The sequence below is a fragment of the Notothenia rossii genome (genome assembly GCF_949606895.1).
Source record: "Notothenia rossii genome assembly, chromosome: 12".
NCBI classification, from domain to species: domain Eukaryota; kingdom Metazoa; phylum Chordata; class Actinopteri; order Perciformes; family Nototheniidae; genus Notothenia; species Notothenia rossii.
The window spans coordinates 16,242,267-16,264,103 of record NC_136911.1 but is presented as its reverse complement, the minus strand read 5'-3'; the positions used below and the strand labels follow the sequence as shown (position 1 = coordinate 16,264,103).

Below are 21,837 nucleotides of genomic sequence, written 5' to 3'. Positions count from 1 at the left end.
GAAATGATTTTTACCAAAGAAATACCTTTCATAAAAACTGTCCAGAGTTTGTTCTTTGGATCAAAACTAACAGGGACACGTATCTCTATTTTAAAGAGAGGTCACTGTTGAATCTGAGTAATCTCACTTCCATTTACCTCTATTGTAATTGGGGGGAGGCGGATATTCCAAAAAATATCATGTTCAAATTTCACCACACATTCCTCTGAAAGTCACAAAACACTGATCTTGAAGCAGCACTCGCATGGTTATAAAAAATGTTGTCCAAATTGATAATGTAAGCTAAACTGACCTTTTTATTTAAACAGAACTGGGATTTCTATCCTTAACAAGGTAAACGAGTTGCATTGTTAATGATATCACTTTGAACAACATATAACTTGGATTTGTTTCAGTTTTCTGACACTTAATTGATGATAAATTCAAATAATAATTTAATCTGTAAATATGAGTCACGTCCCGCTCAAGGACCCTCCGCTTCAGTTTTTAATAGATTTTATTCCAATCAAAGCTTTTAAAAGGGACCATGCATGTTGCAAGCAACCCACAGACTCGCATGTTTGGGTTAAGTTTGGCCTCTTCAAATCCCTCCAGAGATGCCAACACACTTCTCAGATATCCCTCCACATGGCCGCTTCGATTGCTGGCTGGCTGGCAGAGCTCCGGGCCCAGATTTGGAGTCAGTTCAACAGGTCAGATTATAGAGTACAACCCATTGTGAGTGTCTTGGGGGGGATTCATACTACACATGATCCAGCTATGGATTTCTGTATCTCCCGTTCTCCAGACAGCAGCTGTAACAGAAGTCTGGAAGTGTAGCCTGTTATTGCCCAGCTTAGGTAGGAAGAAAAATAGTCTGTTAACGCTCCACAAAGTGACAACATTCAGGCAGGAGGCCCTGGCCATATGTTGTCTTATCCTCTCCCCATTCTGAGACCCTTCTCAGTTGCTTTGACCCCCCCAACCTCCCCTCCCCCCAGCCAGAGTGACAGCGCCGCCTGCTCGGGCTTCTTATCGCAGGATCTCTGCCTGGTTACCATTTCAAAAGGCACATAATACGCCAGCCTCTCGAATGGTTTGATTAAATCTCTGAGAATACATGCATTCACGTTTGGTCCCAATTTAATATCTAGTTTCATGCTGTTTATTACCTTCTTCTTTGTTTGATTTAACATGTTTGTGGAGAGTCTAAAGATCAAATCTGACGTGTTTGTACTTCCAGTAATCAAAATGTACAGGTGAATAATAGTGTGAAATGTGGGGAAATGTAATCTCCTTTAGCTGTCTCTTTTTCTCTGAGCATTTACCCATTTGTTACAGAATATAACAGCAGTCGGTTTTTGTGCCAATTTGAAAGAGGACATATTTTCTTGCAAGGCGATGGTTAAACGTCAAGGTTTCTTAAGTTATGGCTCTGTTAACAGCAAGATTTAAATGTTTTTGTGAATAATAAAGAGGTAGAAAAAGAATAGACTGTTACGTGGTGTAACTGGCAAGTTGTCGGTCCTTTGTGGAATATTTATAGTTTTATATTAACTAAGGAACCATCAATCACTGTCATATCTTTGGATTCATCTGTGCTCAAAATGCATTTCAGTGGTGGAGTATCATTACTTAAGCTGTGGAATTACATCCAGTTTTGAGGTACTTGTACTAAAGTTCCTCCATTTTATTCAACCAAATATTTGTACTACTCCATACTTCATAGGAAAATACCTGTTACTTCGATTATTTTATCTGAAAGTTATACTTAATTTATATTTATGATTTCATTTAAACCCTGCAATGGTCTTATAAAAGATGTTACATTGCTAAAGTTGAAACCATATAACAGGGCTGGATTATCCTACCTCAGGGCAAAATAAAAACACTGGCCCCCTAATCAGACCCCCCCACGCCCCACCCACCCTTAGTCCTTCCCCTGGGTTCCCTTCAGTTAACAACATTAGAGTAAATGTCCATATTCTGCTTATTTGAGTGGTGGTCACACTCAATAGTTGCATGACATTACTTCTGTGTGCGTTATGGCAAAATGTTACATTTCCACAAGCTTTTAAATACAAATCTCCATTTCTTTTGGCCATCCATAGTATCAACTGAACTATTAAGTCATATATAAGCTTCAGTTGGAACGTCTTTAGCTTCAGTAATGGGACATATCTGAAGGATGAGGAGGAAAAAGACATTTCAAGTAGATTTTGGAATATTTTCACATATATCACAATATCTGAATATCTCTTCCACCTCTGACACATTTAAAATAATATATGTTATTTAATTAGAAGACATACAGTTCTTCACACTCAGTGGGGGGATCTGTGCTCTCCTTCAAAGGAGTCAAAGGATCTCTTTATATTGCACGATCCCCAATTTGGTTTCAGACAATGAACTGAGGCGGCAGGCAGCTGTTGCCATGGGAGTGACAAGCACAGGTGAGAGTTCCCCAGTTGTTCCCAGGCGTCAACACCAGGCGTGTGTGAAACTGTGGGCTCTGACACTGTTGGCATTGTTCAGGAATTAGGAGACGTGTGTGCGTGACATATTTTTCTAAAAGTAGACAACAGAAAACAACAATGATTTTCTCAGTGTTGTTGAACGTTGACATTGATTCCACTGACACGTTTAGGGTTAAAAAGTTGTCTGAAGTTTTGGTTATATATTTTTCTGTCGGCCTCTAATTTTCGCCTTTATAACACAAACAAATCCCATAATAGATTGCACGTCTTTTGAAGCTTTACTACACTTTCTTTCATGTCTGCTGCGCCAGATGGAAAAGATTCAAACTCGAGTTAAATGATTTCACCAGATTGCCTAGTTTCTGTTCATGTTTACTTGTTGGTTGTTAGATTACTGAAATGTTACCAAATGTTACACAAGGTAGAGGCAGAGCAGAATTTCATTTTTGAATAGGAAAATTGTGTGAGGTCTGGATCAGAAGCTGATGTGACCGATAGGATGATTGAAAAACTTCAAGGAAATGCACAAAACTGCCATTGATCTCATGTTTCCTTTGTTATATTTTTAGACAAACTAATTTGTTATTATAATGACTCACAATGGAAAATGTTTGTTTTACTTGATCATGACCCGTCTTTTCTCCTGCGTTCTCCCCCCCAGCGTCCTGGCATGCCGTCTGGAGCGAGGATGCCCCACCAGGGAGCTCCCATGGGCCCCCCCGGCCCCCCGTACGGAGGCAGCCCGGCGGTGCGGCCCGGCCTGCCCACCCCCGTGATGGAGCCCAGCCGTAAGAGGCCTGCTCCCTCCCAGCAGGTCCAGCAGCAGGCCGTCCAGGGCCGTGCCAGAAAGTGAGTCTGAATCCAGTCCCAACCCCCAACCCCTACCTCACACTGCATGGCCTGCATATAGAACTCCTTTTTTATCTGCTTTTGTGTGACGTGGTTGACATCATGAAAAAGCTGTGGTTACACTTTATAGTCTGGCATAGATCTGCAAACCAAACATGGAAATGGAATCATGGGCAGGCAATTAGTAAGAGCTTGGCATCGATTCATAATCTATTTTAGCAGATTATCATATTGTTAGTGTTTTTTTGTTATTTTCTGAGCACACAATTCCAGACTAAACTCGTAATTTTGTCAATTTTAGACCAGGCAAAACGTTTAGTAAACTGTCATTCAACAGATTACACCGGTAAGTTTATTAAAGTAGAGGGAAGTAGGATAAATGTATATTCCTTGGAGTAGGTACTGGATAAATAATTGTCGTGAAACATAAAATACCAATCGTACACATTTATTAGGAAATCATTTAACAGTTTTGGTCATTATTAATCATAGATCATAAAAGTGATGAGTCAACAGTGCGAAAAGAGTCTAGATGCTAAATGCTAGTGTTAGCATGCTAACATGCTAACAATGACAGTGCTAACGTTTTGATTATAGCAGGTAAAATGTAGATTTAAAACTGTTGAACTAACAAAACCAGTGGAAGCTATCATGAGCATTTTACTTTGTATTTCTTTTACAAATTCATTAAATTGTTTTTGGATTAACAAGGAAAAAGTAATAAAGATTATCATAACAAGCAGCTTGACAAGACAGGGCTTACCATTACCAAACTATTTCTCTACAGTGATCTCATAGAAAGTGCTTCCCTAAGCTTTGTGTGTTTCTGCTAGCGTTCATTTCAACTTTTATTTTGACTCTTCCACTGCTTTTTTGTGTTGCATCTCCTGCTTGCTCACCGCTCTGTGCATCCACTTCTCACCCTCCCATCCTCTGCTGTGACTGAACGTCTCCTCTGTTCACTCTTCCTGGGTCTTTGTTGTACAGTGAGCCCCCATGCTCTTATCTGAGTGGTGTCCATGCTGTTGTCTGCAGGCGTTCAGGCTCTAGTACTTCTCTTATTGTCTGCTGTTTGACAAAGGAGCTGAACATCAGTATCCCAGGCACACACAGCGGATGGATGTCTGTTAGGAGGCCAGTGTGGCATGTTTGGTCATTAGAAAGGAGATCGATATGCGCACTCGGTGGACCTCTATCTCTCTCCGTTTCATTCTCTCAGTATCTGCAGCACGATTGATCCACTTACAATTAAGCCGGCTTGTCGAACAGGTCAGGGGAAATGTTGTCCTGCGTCGGGGCTTCGACCCCCGGAGCGTCCCTGCTGGCTGCGGAAAGGGTCTGATCGATGGTCCAGGGTGACCCGTCCAGGTGTCTCTGTCTCTCTGTGGCTTTGTGACAAAGTTTGTGTCCTCTGGCAAACTTAGTTGATGCCCCTGCACTCCGCTCCTGCCAGCTGAGGGCGGGCCACCTGTGTTTGCAGTGTCATTGAGACCTTATGGTCCCTGCCTCACTCCCTCTGCAGACAAACGCCGTCCTACACAATGCTGCTAAAAACATAAAGAATCTTAATACCTCACCTCGTGTCCTATTAATCACATTTATACACTGCTAATTTGGCAGATTGCAACTTTGACACCAAGTGTGTCTTCCTCATTGCGTTACTAGAAAACATTTGTTGTTGCAAATTAGTCTAATTTAAATGTAGGGGACAGGTTTGGAATGCTTTTGTATCAAAGAAAACATAATGAGGTTAAAGCATAAATTAATGTCGAGTATTTTCCCTGTGTCTCGTAGCAGGAAATACTGTTCGAAATTATCTTCAAGCAAAGTTGTCTGTGTGGATTTATCTCAGGTGTGCTTTCTTTAAAGTGAGAAATAATATTAAAGCATTATTATATAACATTTCAGATTCATATCATCAAAAATGTAAGTTGAATTGAGCGATTGCTACAAACAGCTCAAACCTGCGAGCCACTGAATCCACCAGTCTGTTGATTTCAGTGTGCTTTCACAGAATCAAAGTAAAAATGTACCCGGTCTCTTCTTGATGCAACTATTTTACAGCACATTATCTAAGAAGTGCTGATGAACCTTGATTTTTGCTGCTAGTCTTTGTCCTTGAACAGACCTAAAAACATTCCTTGCTGTTCAGAACTAACGGTTACCTAAGGTTTCAGTTTCAGTTGTTTCGAGGGGCTAGAAAGTGGAAATACTTTAAAAGATTTGAGCTTTGGTTTTCGGTGATGAGCAAGAAGCTGTGAATAGCATGCATGTTATCTTCATCTGCACATTATTTCCTCAATGCGACATCCAATAGAGCTGAACTCACACCCAGCCTGTTTTCCTGTGAGACACGAGTTCACAGTGTTGTCAGTGTGTTGTCTTGTCTGTGTGTGTGAAGCATGATTCTTTTGGTTCACAGAGAAACCTTGTTGAATGAGCGTGTCCCTCAGATGAGCGGGACCCCCCCCCCAGCTCCTCCTCTGCTCCTCCTCTGCTCCTCCTCTGCGTGCATGGACGCAGTTACATGCCCCCCCCCCAGTGCCTGCCCTTGTCTGAGTTTTAGAGTGTGCACCTACTAACACACCGTTGAACTTAACACACACCCAACACATACAAAACAGCCACAACCACCAGGTGTTCCCCCCCCCCCTCTGACATCATACGTGAGTGTGTGTCTCGCCACAACTCTAATCGGACAACCTTCGAATCCCCACCACATTTAGGAAGCCAGTCGGATTCCCCGGAGCCAATGAGATGCCGGCGAGGCAGATGGACATGAGAGAGCCCCAATCAGATCCCACGCTCGGATCAAAGTAGGAGTTTATTCTGCTGCATGACCGTTTTCTTACGTTTGATGACTCTGGCCTATTTAGAATTTCACCAGAGCCCAACACTCCTTGAATGAAGTGTGTTGGCCGGCTATACGTCCAGGCCTAGATATACACCCCCTAAAATGTAGTGGTGCATGCTTTGGACTGGAGCATGGCATGATGGGAACAGTTTGTTTCAGCCAGAACAGAAACATAAAGTAGAATATAATCTCAACCCCCCTTTTTAATGATGCAGGTTTTTGTTTTCCTATGCAATGCACCCCTGGATCTTTCAATCCTCCCTGCAGCAGGCTTGTTTCAGTATTTGGCATGCTGATGTAACAGACCGTTGCAGTGTTCTGTGATAGAACATTTCCCTACACTGCAAAAAAAAATCCAGATCTATAAACAGAAAAAAAGTTATGTACTCTAAAGAAATGTTCCACAACCAATTAGGGTTTGGTGATATGACGATATACCTTTACCATATACACCATATAGATACATTAATAAACTGTATTTATATAGCTCTATTTTTGGCCAAACCAGAGTTTCAATTTGTTTTTGTTCTCTTTCTCGTTATTCTATTTTAAATTAGCTTTTTTTATGTGATATCCCAATATAGAATGACCAATTCAGAATATTTTATACATATTACCCAACCCCAGTATAGAACCATAAATCATGTAGGCCTAAGCAGATTTATTTTTGAACTATTTTAGAAATCAGACCACTACTAAAGTCCATCTACCCTTGATATAATTATTTGACATTTTTGGAAAGACATTTATTGACTTTGTTGCAGAGAGCAGGTTGAAGAGACGGACACACTAGCTTAGCTTAATTTGGCCTAGCTTAGTTTAGCCTAGCATAAAGACTAGATATAGTGGAAAGCAGCTAGCCTGGCTCTATTTAGAAGTAACAGAATCTACCTAATTAACACTTTGTATTTTGTTTGTTAAATCTGTACAAAAAATGTGTAAAATATGACACGTTTTATTTTTATACTGAGTTATGTGTTATTTTTACACTTCAATTATTCTATGGTCTCAGCAAAGGAGATACGTGTTAATTAGTCAGCTCTAGTGCTGCTGGCAGGTGGATTTTTCTTACCTTCAGATAGAGACCACGAGCTGTTTCCCCCTGTTTGAGGGTTGACTAAAGCAGTGAAACTTTTTAAATTCACAATAAAGATGATGAAAGTGTTCTTCAATGTAGCTCAATTTAAGTTTGTATGCTTAGACACGATTAAAGAGCAATTTGCTCATGCGGTCTTTATCTTCTTTAGACAAAACAACGATATGCCCCGCGCAGTAGGATTCGTTATCTTTCACTAGAAAAATATTATTAAATTGTCCAGAAATCTGTTATTTTAGACTTTGTTTTAAAGCTTTTTTTGCAGTTTAGGGCTATCCTGGTGTTTTATAGGAAATGCCCTCCTATAGGCAGCAACAACAGAACACTGGCATGAAATGACATGAAAGGTGTCCACAGATTCAATATTTAAGAAACTTTAAATAGAGAAAGTAGCTGTAGTGCTGCTTTTGTAATCAGTGTCACCAAGAAATAAAGTTCTGACAGCGAAATCAACTTCAGCGACTTACTGTCCTCAGTTCCTCCTCGGTAAGTATATAAAAACAAGGTTTTGGTAAAAAAATGTGTTTCTCACACAGCAGGTAAAATGAATCCATGAATGAAGACACACACACACATTTCCGTCTTTGGAAATCATACTTGTATACAAGTACAGCAATCACTGCAGCAAGTAGAGAGGAAGTGTGTGTGTGTGTGTGTGTGTGTGTGTGTGTGTGTGTGTGTGTGTGTGTGTGTGTGTGTGTGTGTGTGTGTGTGTGTGTGTGTGTGTGTGTGTGTGTGTGTGTGTGTGTGTGTGTGTGTGTGTGTGTGTGTGTGTGTGTGTGTGTGTGTGTGTGTGTGTGTGTGTGTGTGTGTGTGTGTGTGTGTGTGTGTGTGTGTGTGTGTGTGTGTGTGTGTGTGTGTGTGTGTGTGTGTGTGTGTGTGTGTGCGCAAGGCAATAGGTCTTTGATGAGACACTTTTTGGGCCGTTAGAGGCTCTTGTTCTCCAAGTGGGCTGCTGCATTTCAGAAAACACACACACATGCACACACACACAGCTGGGATGCTGGGGTGCTGGATATGGCCCAGCATTTTAGCAGATGGCCTGGGTGCTACGCTATCAGTCACCATAGTAACATGCTCTCTTTTTCCTCTTTCTCTCTGTCTTTCTCTCCCTCTCTCCAGTGCTAAGAGAAGGAAAATGGCAGACAAGATTCTTCCGCAAAGGGTGAGGCTGCAATGTGTTTTTTTTACCTTTGTTGTTATGTTTACTTAATGCGTGTGTGTTATTATGTGTTGGTGTGCACAACAGAAAAATCCTGATTGTTTTTTAATGTCATGGGTTCTTGGAAGGCGCAGAGGGCCAGACGATTTGTGTTATTATGAAATGAGGGGAGAGAGTATGAGGGCGCGATCAGGGGGTTTAGGGTTATTTATAAGGGGTTTTATTAAGTTATTTTGAAAGCGGCTCATTGAGTTAAATTGGAAAAATCAGCAGGATATGGCAGACACTTAAGTAGAACCGAAAGAGAATCGCCACCTTGCCACAGGTGAGTCTATGAGGTGATTTTTACATCCCGTTGTTTCAGTTTTTCGGCCCTGTGCCACACAATAACCTCACCACGGCTTTCAAACTGAAACTACGGCGGGCTGGAGACTGTATTTGTCTTAGCTTGGGTCTTATCCTCTAACATAACCCAGACAGAGAGATAGCGGTAGGCATGGCTGGGGCGCCACTCCACAATAATGAGTCAGGGACAGGGAATGTCTGCCACACTCCTCCGTCTGCTCGCCACCTCAGTCCGGTGAAAGGCATTGAGATGGAGATAGAGAAGGAATGAGAGGGAACAATGAAGGCAGCCATTTAGAAAAGAAACATTGAAGAGAGAAGCAGAGGGAGGGAGGAGAGGAAGCGAACTGTAGGACCGTGTGTGTGTGCACAGTTTGGTAAGTGAGCAGCAGCCCTTGATGCTCCGAGGACTTTCATCGGTATGGTAATGTGTGAGCCCTGGCTGCTTGGCTGCACACTCTGCATCTCATTCTGATCCCCCCCCTCTGTCCCCAGGATGCTGTGGAAACCGTATTAATGGTGGGCTGGGCAGCGGTTTGAGGGAAAAATAACTCTCGTAGTAAATGATATTCCATATATAATGTAATCATTTAAATCTGAGTAATCATATTTAGTTTTTATGTAACGACAAGGTATTAAAACTGAGATTCCTCAAACTTGTTTTGTGGCACAGGTGTACAGTATGATGAATGTCTGAATTTTGAAGAAATTGGTATAAAATTAAGCATTTATAACATTTCCATTCTCTCAAAATGTGTCTTGTTTTTTTTTTTACAGTCAGACCTTTGTGTGACACTTTATGAAGTGTGAAATGTTGCCAATGTTCAAGATACTTCAAATAAAACTGAAAGGAATAGTTTTACATTTTGCGAAAATTGCAAAAGTCTTTAAGGATGGATGAGAAGATTGTTACCCTTGTCTTTAAATTACCATTCCTTGAAACAATACTATATGTAATTGGGCTTAATGTCCTTGAAACAAGACATTGGACCCCCTGCAGCACCAAATCGGAGTATACAGCTATTCTGCTTGAGCCTTGAGTGATATTCACATAGTATATATGAATAAAATCTGCCTTAGATCTGAGATCTAAAAGTTTTAATGTCACATTGTCTCTCCTCTGAGCAGATCCGTGAGCTGGTGCCAGAATCTCAGGCTTACATGGATCTGCTGGCGTTTGAGCGCAAACTGGACCAGACCATAATGCGCAAACGAGTGGACATCCAGGAAGCACTGAAGAGACCAATGAAGGTAAGGAAAAAACATCAGGAGCCAATAAGCCCTGTCTAAAACACCACTTTTGGAAGGACAGACATCGATTGTGCTTCTAAAAACCATATTGAAAGGGCATAAATTGCCAATTTTGGGTTTTTCTCTCATCTTAAAACACAAATTTAGTACCATTTCTAGGCTAAAAACGTCTAATATTCAATCATTAATCTTTCTTTATAATCTGTTTATATACCTAAAGCATTTTTATTAAAGATTTTGTGGAATGTCCGTTTGATTTGTGGTGTTTCTATGTGCCCTTGTGTCAGCAGCAGAAGCGTAAACTGAGGCTTTACATATCCAACACCTTCAACCCTGCAAGACCAGACGCTGATGACTCAGACGGCAGCATTGCATCATGGGAACTGAGAGTAGAGGGGAAGTTGCTGGATGACGTAAGTGTTGTGCATTTCAAATATACAGTGCACGTTGAAATTGGTGTCTTAATGCCTTAGCTTTTTATCACATATCCAACGTAAAGGTGATGTAGGGTTTACTATTATGTCGTTGAATAGCTGCTTAAAATCATAATCTTCCTATTAAAGTGTGCTGCTGTGGTTATGATGATGTGCTCAAACAAACAGAAAAGTGTCTGCTGACTCAGAATATCAAACTGAATGACTTGTGTTGTGAGTATTAAGAGAAGCTGTGTTGAGCCGTAAGCTTCTCTTCAAAAAGCTCTGATGTTCTTAGCAGTCCGGGGCAAGGCCGTCATCTCACAGCGGTAGGAAGCATTTAGGTTTCACAAACCACAAATATTTCTGGTGAAGCTCTGAGGAAGTAGACCTTGAGAATGCCTAGTATCTTACTTTCCTTTTGATCTCACTCGACCTCTTGTGGGTTTATGATGAGTAATGTCTCTGTGAGCAAAGACCAATGTGTGCTTTTTGCATTTGTGTGTGTGACTTTAGATACTAATTGAACACATTTCCCTATCTGTTTCACAGCCGGGGAAGCAGAAAAAGAAGTTCTCCTCGTTTTTTAAGAGCCTGGTGATCGAGCTGGACAAAGACCTGTACGGTCCTGACAACCACCTGGTTGAGGTTAGTTCAAACACTCTGTCAACAGAGGAAGTCAACATTCTATCAATATCTCTGATCGAGTGTTATAAAAATTCAGTTTTGCACTGTCCCAAAGATTAAAAATATATTGTAAAAATACATATATATATACTAACAAACATACACAAATTAAAGATACAAATATAAAAAAGGCATATAAATATATAGAAATAACAGGAAGATTAACACAGATGAGTATATGACTATGAATGAATATGACAACCCTTACAAATGTACACAAGTACAGCAATCACTGTCCATAGCAACTGGTGTAGTGTGTGTGTGTGTGTGTGTGTGTGTGTGTGTGTGTGTGTGTGTGTGTGTGTGTGTGTGTGTGTGTGTGTGTGTGTGTGTGTGTGTGTGTGTGTGTGTGTGTGTGTGTGTGTGTGTGTGTGTGTGTGTGTGTGTGTGTGTGTGTGTGTGTGTGTGTGGCAGGGGGGGAGAGAGTTCAGTATCCTGTCAGCCTGGTGGGAAAAAAAATGCTGGTTTTGAGTCTGTTGGAGCTCCACCTCAGGCTGGGGAACCCTGAAGGCAGGAGGGAGAGGAGGCAGATGGAGGGATAGAATAGAAGAATACACAGTATCTTTATTGTCATTATACAAAGTACAACAACATTTCTTTGGAGGGATGGGAGGGGGTCTGTCAGGATGCTCATGGGTGTTTTTCTCCTTGTGTATTGTCTGGTCCCTCTCCCTGTGTTTTTCCCCTGTTGTTAGTTTCCCTGGTGTCTAATTGTCTGATTGTGTTCACCTGTTGCCCTTGTGTTTCTCCTCCCCTGCCCGGCTGTTTCTCGTCTCGTGATTACCCCTCCCTGTATCTAGTCTTGTCTCTTCCTGTGTTCAGTGTTGGTTTGTGACTGGGTTCACCGGGGAGTGTTCTGTTTTGTCCAAGTTATTATTTTATCCTTGAAATAAAGGCAATATCAGTGTAATCTGCATTTGGGTCCTGCTTGCTTCACCCAGCGTAACAGGGTCACCCACAATTCTGAGTGCTCTGCGCGTGAGGCGGGTGTTGTAAAGGTCCAGGAGGGAGGCACCAATGATCCTCTCAGCAGTGTTCAGCATGCGCTGCAGAGAGCAAAAAGTGATGTTAGAGCCAGTACTTTGTCTTTATAAAAAGGGCCACCTAGTCGTGACGTCATGAGTCAAAACCTGTCTGAAAGACGCTGTCGAGGCACCAATTTTAACCCTTTAAGTTACCGTTAAAGTTCTACAAGCCTATACAAAGAATGAAAGAAAGACCTTCTAAGGTATTATTTGATTTGAGTTTTGTTTGATTTGTTTTGACTATTGTAAAGGCCTGTTTTCTTTCTGTGTAAAGTTTGTGATTTTCTTTTAAGTAAAAGCACCTAGCACAATATCAACACACCACCGGAGGGCAAGCAAGTCATCCCAAATAAAGTAAAACAGACTGATTGAAGGGAAATGCGTTAGAGATGTCTGTTTAAGGCGTCTAAGTGGAAAGGAAAGGAAGGACGCTGCGACAGGCTGTTGTACAAATGAAACCATCCCAATCAAACATATTATTAATGAGCTTCAGGTGTGAGTGTAATCACAAGTGGTGCTGATTTCCTTAACGAGGGTTCCGCTCGTTAACACACCTGTTGTCCACCCACTCAGGTGTTTTTAATTATGTTGCCTGATTGGACCTTTTCAAAGCAGCTGTTTTATTTGACGCTGTCTCTTTAAAATGTGGTTTTTCTCTGAGTGGGTCATTGCTTTTCACTTGAGATCACATCTATTAGCAAAACAGAGCTTTTGTATGCGGCACTAATCAGTGAATATGGCTGTATATTCATGTAGTCAGGGTCAGTGACGGCCTCTTCATCTTGCAGGGGAGAGATTTTTTTACTGAATATGTTATTTTGTGAAGTCTTGTTGAGTAACCCTTCTAACCTTCTGCTTATTCTCCTACATCTCCTTCGGATGAATACAAAATAAAACAGACTGAGAGAGCGAACTGCCCTCTTCCCTCATTAATAACTTGATGTTTTCATACCATTTAAAAAAAGGCTTTATTTTCAAAATGCAAGGTTGTGTTAACACACAGCTGTGAGAGCCTGAGAAGACAAGTGCTTGGCTATTAAAAACATCATTAGCTGCCCTACACTTTATCTCCACAGAATGAGACTTTAAAAAAACACACCTTTTTAAGAGCGCCAAAGTGAAAAAATTACGACTTCCCAAGGTCCTCCTTTTTAGTGGGTATTTTGGCATGGCACTCAGATGGAAATGCTTTGAATGATTTTTAATAAAAAAAAGATTTCTCTCTACCTTGAGGTACAATCAGTATCTGATCTGCTCTAATTGAGCTGCTCGCTGAAGGACAGAATTATTCTGTCCAAGTTACTTGTCCTAAAGATGGTGCTTAAAGTGCTTTTCTTTTCAGCTTGTAATATAAAAGTATTTCAACTGTGGTTAGATAGAGAGGAGGTTCTGATATGCATAATCACAAAGACTAAAGCACAGAATCTTTATTGTATTTTTTCCGGGCTAATGTTAAGTCTTTCTGGTGTTAGTCTGCAGGACAGTGTGATCTTGTGTGTGATATCATTGGTACACATCCCCATGGTTACCCTATTACTGTCTTGGTTTCTCAGCACTCTCTGCATGGCTTGTTTAAAAAAATGTAACCTTTGACTAAACCACATGCTTTGCACTCCAGGTCAAGATCAAGGCAGCTAAAAACAGGTGCCTTCAGATGACTTATTTCTATCTGTTAATTATGTCATATCCTCTTCCGCGAACAGTCTGCAGCTTCTCTAGAACATTAAATATGAACCGGTGATCAAAGTTAAAGCTCAGAGATTAACGTGCTAAAAGGCTTATGTTTAGAAGATGTAATGTTTACCATTTCGTTAAGAGGAAGAAGAAGATATACTTTATTTTTAGCATGCTGTTATTTGATAGTTAGCACTAACACAAAGTACAGCTAAGGAATTATAATTCGTTCTTGCAGTTAATTAGTTACAATTAATGAATAATATAATCATTAAATACAAAAAGTGAGTGGTAATACGCACAATTGGCCTGCATACATACACTATATACAGTATGCAGTATGTTTATTTTAAAGGTCCCCTATTATACTCTTTTAAAACAATATACTATAGGTCCCAGATATACACGAAAGTTGATCTGCCCTGAATCTTTATTCCTGAAACTTTCCGAATCTCTTTACACAGTGGAGACACACATAATATGTGATACATTCATGTGTAAAAGACATGACAATATGCATAATAGGTGACCTTTAAGAATGATGGGTGATATGTAACTGTTAAAAGAGACATATTATGCTTATTTTCATGTTAATTATTCTATTATAAGAAATTGTTTCAATGATTTAATGTTCCAAAAACACATTATTTTGCTAACACCTTCTGCCAGAATATACCTGCATTCATCCATTATAACGCCTGTGTCTCTAAGGCCCCCCCCCCCCCCCCCCCCCGCCGCTCCTGGAAAAAGCCTGCTCTAACTAAGTGATTCAGAGTCTTCAGAATCTGTGCTCTCACTTTATCTAAATCACTTTTTAGAATATGGGACAGTGTATATTTTAATATTCTTGTAATTTGTAGTTTATTTGATGTTAAAGTGTTTGTTGCAGAAAAAACATGATTTAAATGATTGTTGCCTCTAAAGCAGTAATTAATTATGTTTCAATGAGTGAAACAAAACAACATTTCCATTCAGTCTGAATAAACCACCTCAGTTTGGGGTGTGTAGTCATTGTATGGTGGCTCGCTTTTACAGTGGCACCGCACGGGCACCACGCAGGAGACGGACGGCTTCCAGGTGAAGAGGCCGGGGGACGTGAGCGTGCGCTGCACCCTGCTGCTGATGCTGGACTACCAGGTGAGGGCGCCACCCCCCTCACAACTCTGACGACAATCCATGACATCTTTCAGGCCTCAAAAGTGTTTTAATGCGGTCCTATTGTCCCCGCAGCCCCCCCAGTTTAAGCTGGACCCTCGTCTGGCGCGCCTGCTGGGCATCCACACTCAGACCCGCTCCTGTATCATCCAGGCGCTCTGGCAATACGTCAAGACCAACAAGCTGCAGGACTCTCATGACAAGGAGTACATCAACTGTGACAAGTACTTCCAACAGGTATGGGACTCTATGTGGAATAAATCATACAGTTGTTTAATATTCCATTCCCTACACTCTTAATGTAAATAATATCCTGCTTTATATTGTGTCTAAAGCCCTTCAATTTGTTTTTATGCTGCAATTTGGGATCAATAAAGTACCTCTTATCTTATCTTTTAAATATGCTGCTGAAAATAACTAGGAAAACACGAGTACTATGAAATATATCTACCTTGCAATACTGACTGCTACTTGTAATTTCTAAACTATACATCATACACACTCAACCTTATGATGCTTTCTACAATTCCAGTCAAAACAATCAGTGTGCTCACTCGTCCTAAAACATTTTAAAATACATTTTAACACCTAAAGGAAACTACTTACCAACAATTATATTTGACCCTCCTCTCCAGATCTTCGACTGCCCTCGGCTGAAGTTCTCTGAGATCCCTCAACGCCTCACCAACCTCCTCTTGCCCCCAGACCCCATCGTCATCAACCATGTGATCAGGTAGAATCCTTTCTTCTAATCCTTATAAAAAAACAAGGAAAAGTTGTATTGAGGTTCAACTGTATTATGCATGCTTCATGGAAAAGATAGGCAGTCAACACAATGAATGGGAAGTAACCAAAATGTGTCTTTAAGCATTTTTGACATAGTTTTGATGTTTGTTTCCTGTCAGCGTGGATCCCAACGACCAGAAGAAGACGGCCTGCTACGACATTGACGTGGAGGTGGAAGACCCTCTGAAGGGGCAGATGAGCAGCTTCCTGCTCTCCACCGCCAACCAGCAGGAGATCGCCACCCTGGACAACAAGGTGAGCCTCACAGAACACACACTGAGGAGCGATTCAGCTTCGATGTGTAGATCTAACTCAGGAGCTAACTGAGCAGCCACATGGGAACAACCAGATGTATTGCATATATTTTGAACCGAAGCGTTACAGGTAGTTACTTGTGATGAATCCCACACCATTATGTGGGGCCAAGATTTCTGTTTCACAGACAGATTTCAACTTTTAAACTGACATTTGTTGCTGTGTTTGAGCTTGAAGGCCAAAAGAAAAGTCAGAAATACATTCTTCTGTTGTACAATTGGCATACAAATGGTAATAAATATATGGACACATTTTCATTTTGTACTTTCTTTTTTAACTCTTTTGCGTCAGCTTTTTTTTAAAGAGTAATGTTTGTGCCAGTTTGTTGGCATTTAATATTCATGATGGCAGAGATATATCCATGTATATGTTATCCTTTCCTTTATCACATACACTTTTGAAAAGATCACCATATTTTATAAAAATCTATAAAGGCTACATTTCCTGAGGAATGTGTATTTCCTGTTTGTAAATGTTTAAAGACTTTTTTTCTGAGAGTGGATACAAAATCTTCATTTATTTTGTGAAATTTTGGATCTATTTTAAATCAGGAAAATGACATTTTCAGCTGTGGTTGTTTTTTTTTTCTGACTTACAGTTTAAGGTTAAAGTATATTTTCCTGTTGTAAAGTATGTAACTGTTCCCCTTTCAGATCCATGAGACCATCGAGTCCATCAACCAGCTGAAGATCCAGAGGGACTTCATGCTCAGTTTCTCCAGAGACCCCAAGGGCTACATCCAGGACTGGCTCAAATCCCAGAGCCGGGACCTTAAGGTTAGATATTTAAACATACACAAACATACGCTCACGCACACGCACACGCACACGCACACGCACACACACACACGCACACGCACACGCACACACACACACACACACACACACACAGGCACTCATGTGTGTCTCCTTTCCTAAGGAGCTGTAGTTACTGGTCACTTTGAATAACAAGTTTTGGCATAAAAAACATTTTCTAATGTTATGAAATCTGATAAGTTAATTGATTAAACTCTATGTTACAACATTTTAAAATTACTTATTTTTTCCAGTTACAACATAAAATCCATCTGTAATCATATAATCTCAAAGTGAGATTTTACAAATTTTACTTTGACACTTTAAATACTTTCACTTGAATAACATTTTAAATACCATAGTTCAACTGACGTGGAGTCATTTTACACTGTGGCAGAATCAAAACAGAACTGCACTCTGAAATTGGTTTATTGCGAAGTAGGTTTTCACTCAAAGGACATTTGCTTTGGGTGTATTGGTACATAACAAACTGAAAGATATACTATATTGCTCTCTTTACTTAAATGACAAATCCAAATACTTCTTATCATTCCTCAATTTTATTTAATATTAAACATGGTTATTATGTAGTCTTATCATAACGATTCTTCTCTTGTCTGTAGTTAATGACAGACGTGGTGGGGAACCCTGAGGAGGAGAGGAGGGCGGAGTTTTACCACGAGCCTTGGTCCCAGGAGGCTGTCAGCCGCTATTTCTACTGCAAGGTGAGGAACTGTCGTCTTCTCTCACTTCACAACAACTCCAGATCCCCCTCTAGATGTTTTGTGACATATTTCCTTTTCTTCTGAATAGATCCAGCAGAGGAGACAGGAGCTGGAAACGGCCTTAGCTGTCCGTAACACCTAAAACAAGGCCCTCCTGAATCACCCCCACTGATTTCCTGTGTGTTTGGAGGCCATCGCTGTAGTTTGGTGAAACTTCATAAACGGTCATAAAAGAAAATGCAATTTCTGAGGTTTCCCAAAGTTTAAAAATGAAGTGAAATGAGGGCGAGTTTTTCTCACGGCGGACGCGATGGAAGCCCTAATGCACATATTTGTCCCGTTTTGTGCAGCACTGTGAAGGCATCATCATTTCCCGCATGTGTTCAGCTGCGCCCGCAAAGGTCAAGCCCCTCAGACCACAAGCCTCCAAAACTAAAGCCCCCTACTCTCCGCTTCTTTAAATACGTCACACACACGTTGAGAAAAACTCTGACCGGCTGCAAACACACCGCCATGTTTTTGGATCTCAAAACAAACACGATGTGACTCTTCGCTCTTGATGAGTCTTCATATTTTATGTTCCCCAAGGTTTCCTGTAACTGATTTATTGTTTGATTCTAAGTGTGTGTTTTTGTTTCTGAAAGATTGATTTATGACACCAGCAAAGTGGAGATTACAAGTGTGACACATAGGGAATCAATTCTATCTAGAAACCTGAGATTTAACTCACTTTCAGGTTGGAGTGAATCAAATGGAAATGTGTCTGATTTAAAGGTAGGGTAGGTAAGAATGGAGAAACCAGCTCGAGTGCGCTGGAATTACGCAGCCGAAAAAAATCTGCCCCTTCCTTCAGACTTCCTTACAGAGCCCCTCCTCCAACACACACAAATGCGCACATGACCAATGAGGTTACGAGATAATTTTGTGCACGAGATGGAAGGCTGACAGGCAGGTAGGCCATCCAGTTATTTTAGCCGGGCCGGCTAAAATGATTGGTCGTGCTTTTTACAGCACTACGGCTTACACAGATGAATTTTTTATGTATTTATTCATTGTCAAAGCATTTAATGTATTCATTGCTATCGGGATGTTAAGAGCATTCCATGGAATATAACAAAAAGTGTTTCTGAAGTGAATTACCTACCCCACCTTTAAGTTGTATTTGCCAGTCATTCTTACAACAGTATTAGATAAGAGCTGAAGTATTACCACAGCGAGAATAGTGTTTTAATGAAGGAGTATTGATCATAATAATAAGAGTTGTTTCTTCCCTAATCATAGCTAAAGACAAATATGCCTATACATGTTGGGACTTGTTTTTGTCAGAGTCGCTCACTGCCTCTTCCTTGTGTATTTTGCCAGTAAATGTAAAGGTATTACCAAAGGTTGCAACGAGAAGAAGAGAACATGATCACTGAAACAGAAGTGGGCAACGGTCCTCACCTGGGTTTAACAGAAATTGCAAAACATTTCCATGTAAGGTGGTCATAAAAATCTGAACAATCTGGGTAGTTCCGGAGAGGATTCATTTCCAAATGTTTAGATTTTCTAGCCAATTAGGCCTCAGGTCTTTGTAAACAAACCCTGAAACTGTTATTGTAATGAACACTTAAACCCAGGTCTGGAGGATTTTGTCCATTTCTACACTTTTTATGTTACATGAAGAAGAAAAACACTTTTCTTTTTTAGAGATGTGAATGTAAATATGTGTTTCCCCCTTAAGAGGTCCAACTGTACAGTATACCGCAGACTATTTGTGTGTTTGTTTTTGGATTTGGGGAGGATGGGGGGGAGCTGAGTGGTGCATTATGGGAGATCCATGCGATTTGAATTAGTAGGGCAGGAATGTTAGTGTTCCTCTGTGTACTATCTTGGGTTGGGGGGGATTTATTTTGGGTATATCGTGGGAGCTGAAACAAAGAAAGACCTCCCTCAATCTCAGTAGCTGTAACACGATGTAATCTGCACCGATCTCCTTTTACACTTTTTTTAACGACACTTGACTTGTATGTATATGTTGTAATGTCAGATGGAGGGTTTTGTTCCTCTCTCTCAGCAGTCAGTTTCTAGCTGGAACCTTTTCTGGGTTCCTTTGCACTGTGCTGTGTCTCTTTTACCGGGACTTTTCTCGTCATGGGTGAGACCCTCTTTATAATCCCAGCGTACACAAAAAGTGATCGAACGACGACCTATGCATGCTACATGGACTTTAATTAACACATCTGATGAGATATGTACATATATATAAAAAAAAAAAAAAAAAGCTGGCAGTCTGTGTGAAAAAACCCTTCAGTTGAAATGCCTTCTGGAAACTTTTTGCCAAAAATGATATGCCCTACCAGCAACTAACTGTAGGTGTGATTTTCTGAGCTATGTTTTTGTTACTAGGACTAAGTTATATTAACTGCACTCATTAGAAGAGAAACAGTAGTCATTTGTAGTATGCTAGTCCTGACCAGGGGTGATTTGTCTTTGTATGGCCAGGGCATTCACATGGTTGTCATACAGTCACTGATTCACTTGCACCCTCTTGTGGAGGAAACTAGAAGCTCCGGGGTGACCTCTGCCTCAAGCGGCTCAGTGTCAGAATATCCTGACACTGTTACTGTTACTAAACCCTGACATACTGTTGACATGTCCCACTCCCTGCATGTGTTTGAGAGAGTGGGAACCGCTCTCTCTCTGTTTACACTGTTGTCAGAGCGTCACCAACAGGGAGGGAGTAGTATACATTACACTGTATATCTGTGAACTGGTGATTCTACACACAAAAAAAGAAGAAGAAAAAGGGAAAAAGCAGCTGTGACATTGCAAGACAGCCTGGATGTAAATAAAGAAGCGCTTGCCAAAGTTTGTAAATGCCATGATATGTGGAGTGTCTTTTTTTCACTTTTCTGTTGAAGTGGAGGTCATTTTTTATTCAATCCAAAATGACAAACTTTACAAAGGTTCACTCTTTACAAAAAGTATGTATTAATGTGTTAAACTCAGCCTCTTAAGTAGAAGCATAAAGTAGAATTAAATGGGAATCCTACCCCAAAATCAAACTCAAGTGCAATACTTAAATGAATGTACTTCCATACATTACACCACTGCCTAAGGTTGCTTATATTATATCATTTTTTTTAAAAGAGCAATGCTACAATTTCTTATCAGCACCTTTTAAAAATATATATCTGCAGAATTACTGATATACTTACATGGTAAATGTCATTGCGATTAAGGCAAGATATGAGGCAGTTGAAGTGTTTCTACATCTAGGTTAGAAAATAAATACCTTTTCATCATAAAGGGGTGTGGATGAATAAGGATGGTGATACATCTAGCTATTTCTTTTATTATATAATATGATTTCATAACACGTCGTACTGCTGCATTGAACTTAATTGACATTTGATGAGTAAAACTCAAAGGAACGTGTATGACACATTTTAAATCTGGCACTAAACTAGGGATTACCTGCAGGATAAACAGAGACGTCAGGGAATTAATGAAGACTTCAATTTGATTTTAATTAATCTATTTTCCAGTTTTTTGTATCTGCTGACACTTTAGCCCTTACCTTAATAAACAACATACCCAAGCCTTGCCTACAATAACAGAAACCTGAGATACAGTACCAATGGGTATTCGGATTTAAAAAATGTTTATACTCAAACATTTAGGGGCAAACTGTTATATTAATATCTTTATTTTTTAAGATGTTTATTCTATCTTCCAAATCAATGCAATAAGTAATAATGTAATCATTTTGCCCTTCTAAATTAACCCCCTCCAAAAGAACACTCTCATACTGATAAAGTGTTGATTTTGTGCTACATTTTCCTGCCTGAGCTGGCCGTTCCCAGAAGGTGGCAGACAGGCTTCTTATTGTTCCCTGACCTCACTGTGAGGAAGCAGGTGGAGGGCCTTTTCCACGGCGCAGTGCAGTGGTGGTGTAACGCTGACTGCTGCCCCCTCCCCACCTCAGAAAGAACCTCTTTCACTCTGCTGCTACCCTATTCTCCCGACAAACCTCACATGGAGAAGTTTGGCATGTGGGGGGAGTTTCAGGGTGCGATCGTCTCACCTCTTTAGAGACGAGGAGGGAGTGTGAAGTAAGCCATTCAGCTTTTTTCGACCTCAGAGGGGTTAACCACCCACACCACGGAGGACCTTGGCATGGGAGTTACGACCCTCCCTCTGGGCGCTGGGTTCACTTCTCTCCCTAAAGACATGTGTAAAGAATACTCGCCCAAATCCAGGGAGGC

At 40.6% G+C, this 21,837-nt stretch overlaps 1 protein-coding gene across 8 annotated transcripts in view; it reads left to right on the top strand.

Annotated features, from left to right (window-relative positions):
- LOC307025957 (SWI/SNF-related matrix-associated actin-dependent regulator of chromatin subfamily D member 3) overlaps nt 1-20,451 on the top strand; it is a 32,754-nt gene extending 12,303 nt beyond the window's left edge. For 2 of the 8 annotated variants that reach the window (XM_079660980.1, XM_079660976.1), the window contains exons 2-14: nt 3,118-3,305; nt 6,032-6,121; nt 8,378-8,420; nt 9,891-10,013; nt 10,301-10,426; nt 10,979-11,074; nt 14,821-14,949; nt 15,043-15,204; nt 15,603-15,700; nt 15,873-16,008; nt 16,722-16,844; nt 17,486-17,587; nt 17,676-20,451. In XM_079660980.1, the coding sequence (XP_079517106.1) occupies nt 3,118-3,305; nt 6,032-6,121; nt 8,378-8,420; nt 9,891-10,013; nt 10,301-10,426; nt 10,979-11,074; nt 14,821-14,949; nt 15,043-15,204; nt 15,603-15,700; nt 15,873-16,008; nt 16,722-16,844; nt 17,486-17,587; nt 17,676-17,729 (1,470 nt within the window). In that variant the 3' untranslated portion in view covers nt 17,730-20,451. The remainder of the gene's footprint in view (nt 1-3,117; nt 3,306-6,031; nt 6,122-8,377; nt 8,421-9,890; nt 10,014-10,300; nt 10,427-10,978; nt 11,075-14,820; nt 14,950-15,042; nt 15,205-15,602; nt 15,701-15,872; nt 16,009-16,721; nt 16,845-17,485; nt 17,588-17,675) is intronic. The other 6 variants (XM_079660977.1, XM_079660979.1, XM_079660978.1 and 3 more) reach the window with 6 other exon arrangements.
- Nucleotides 20,452-21,837: the final 1,386 nt, after the last annotated feature.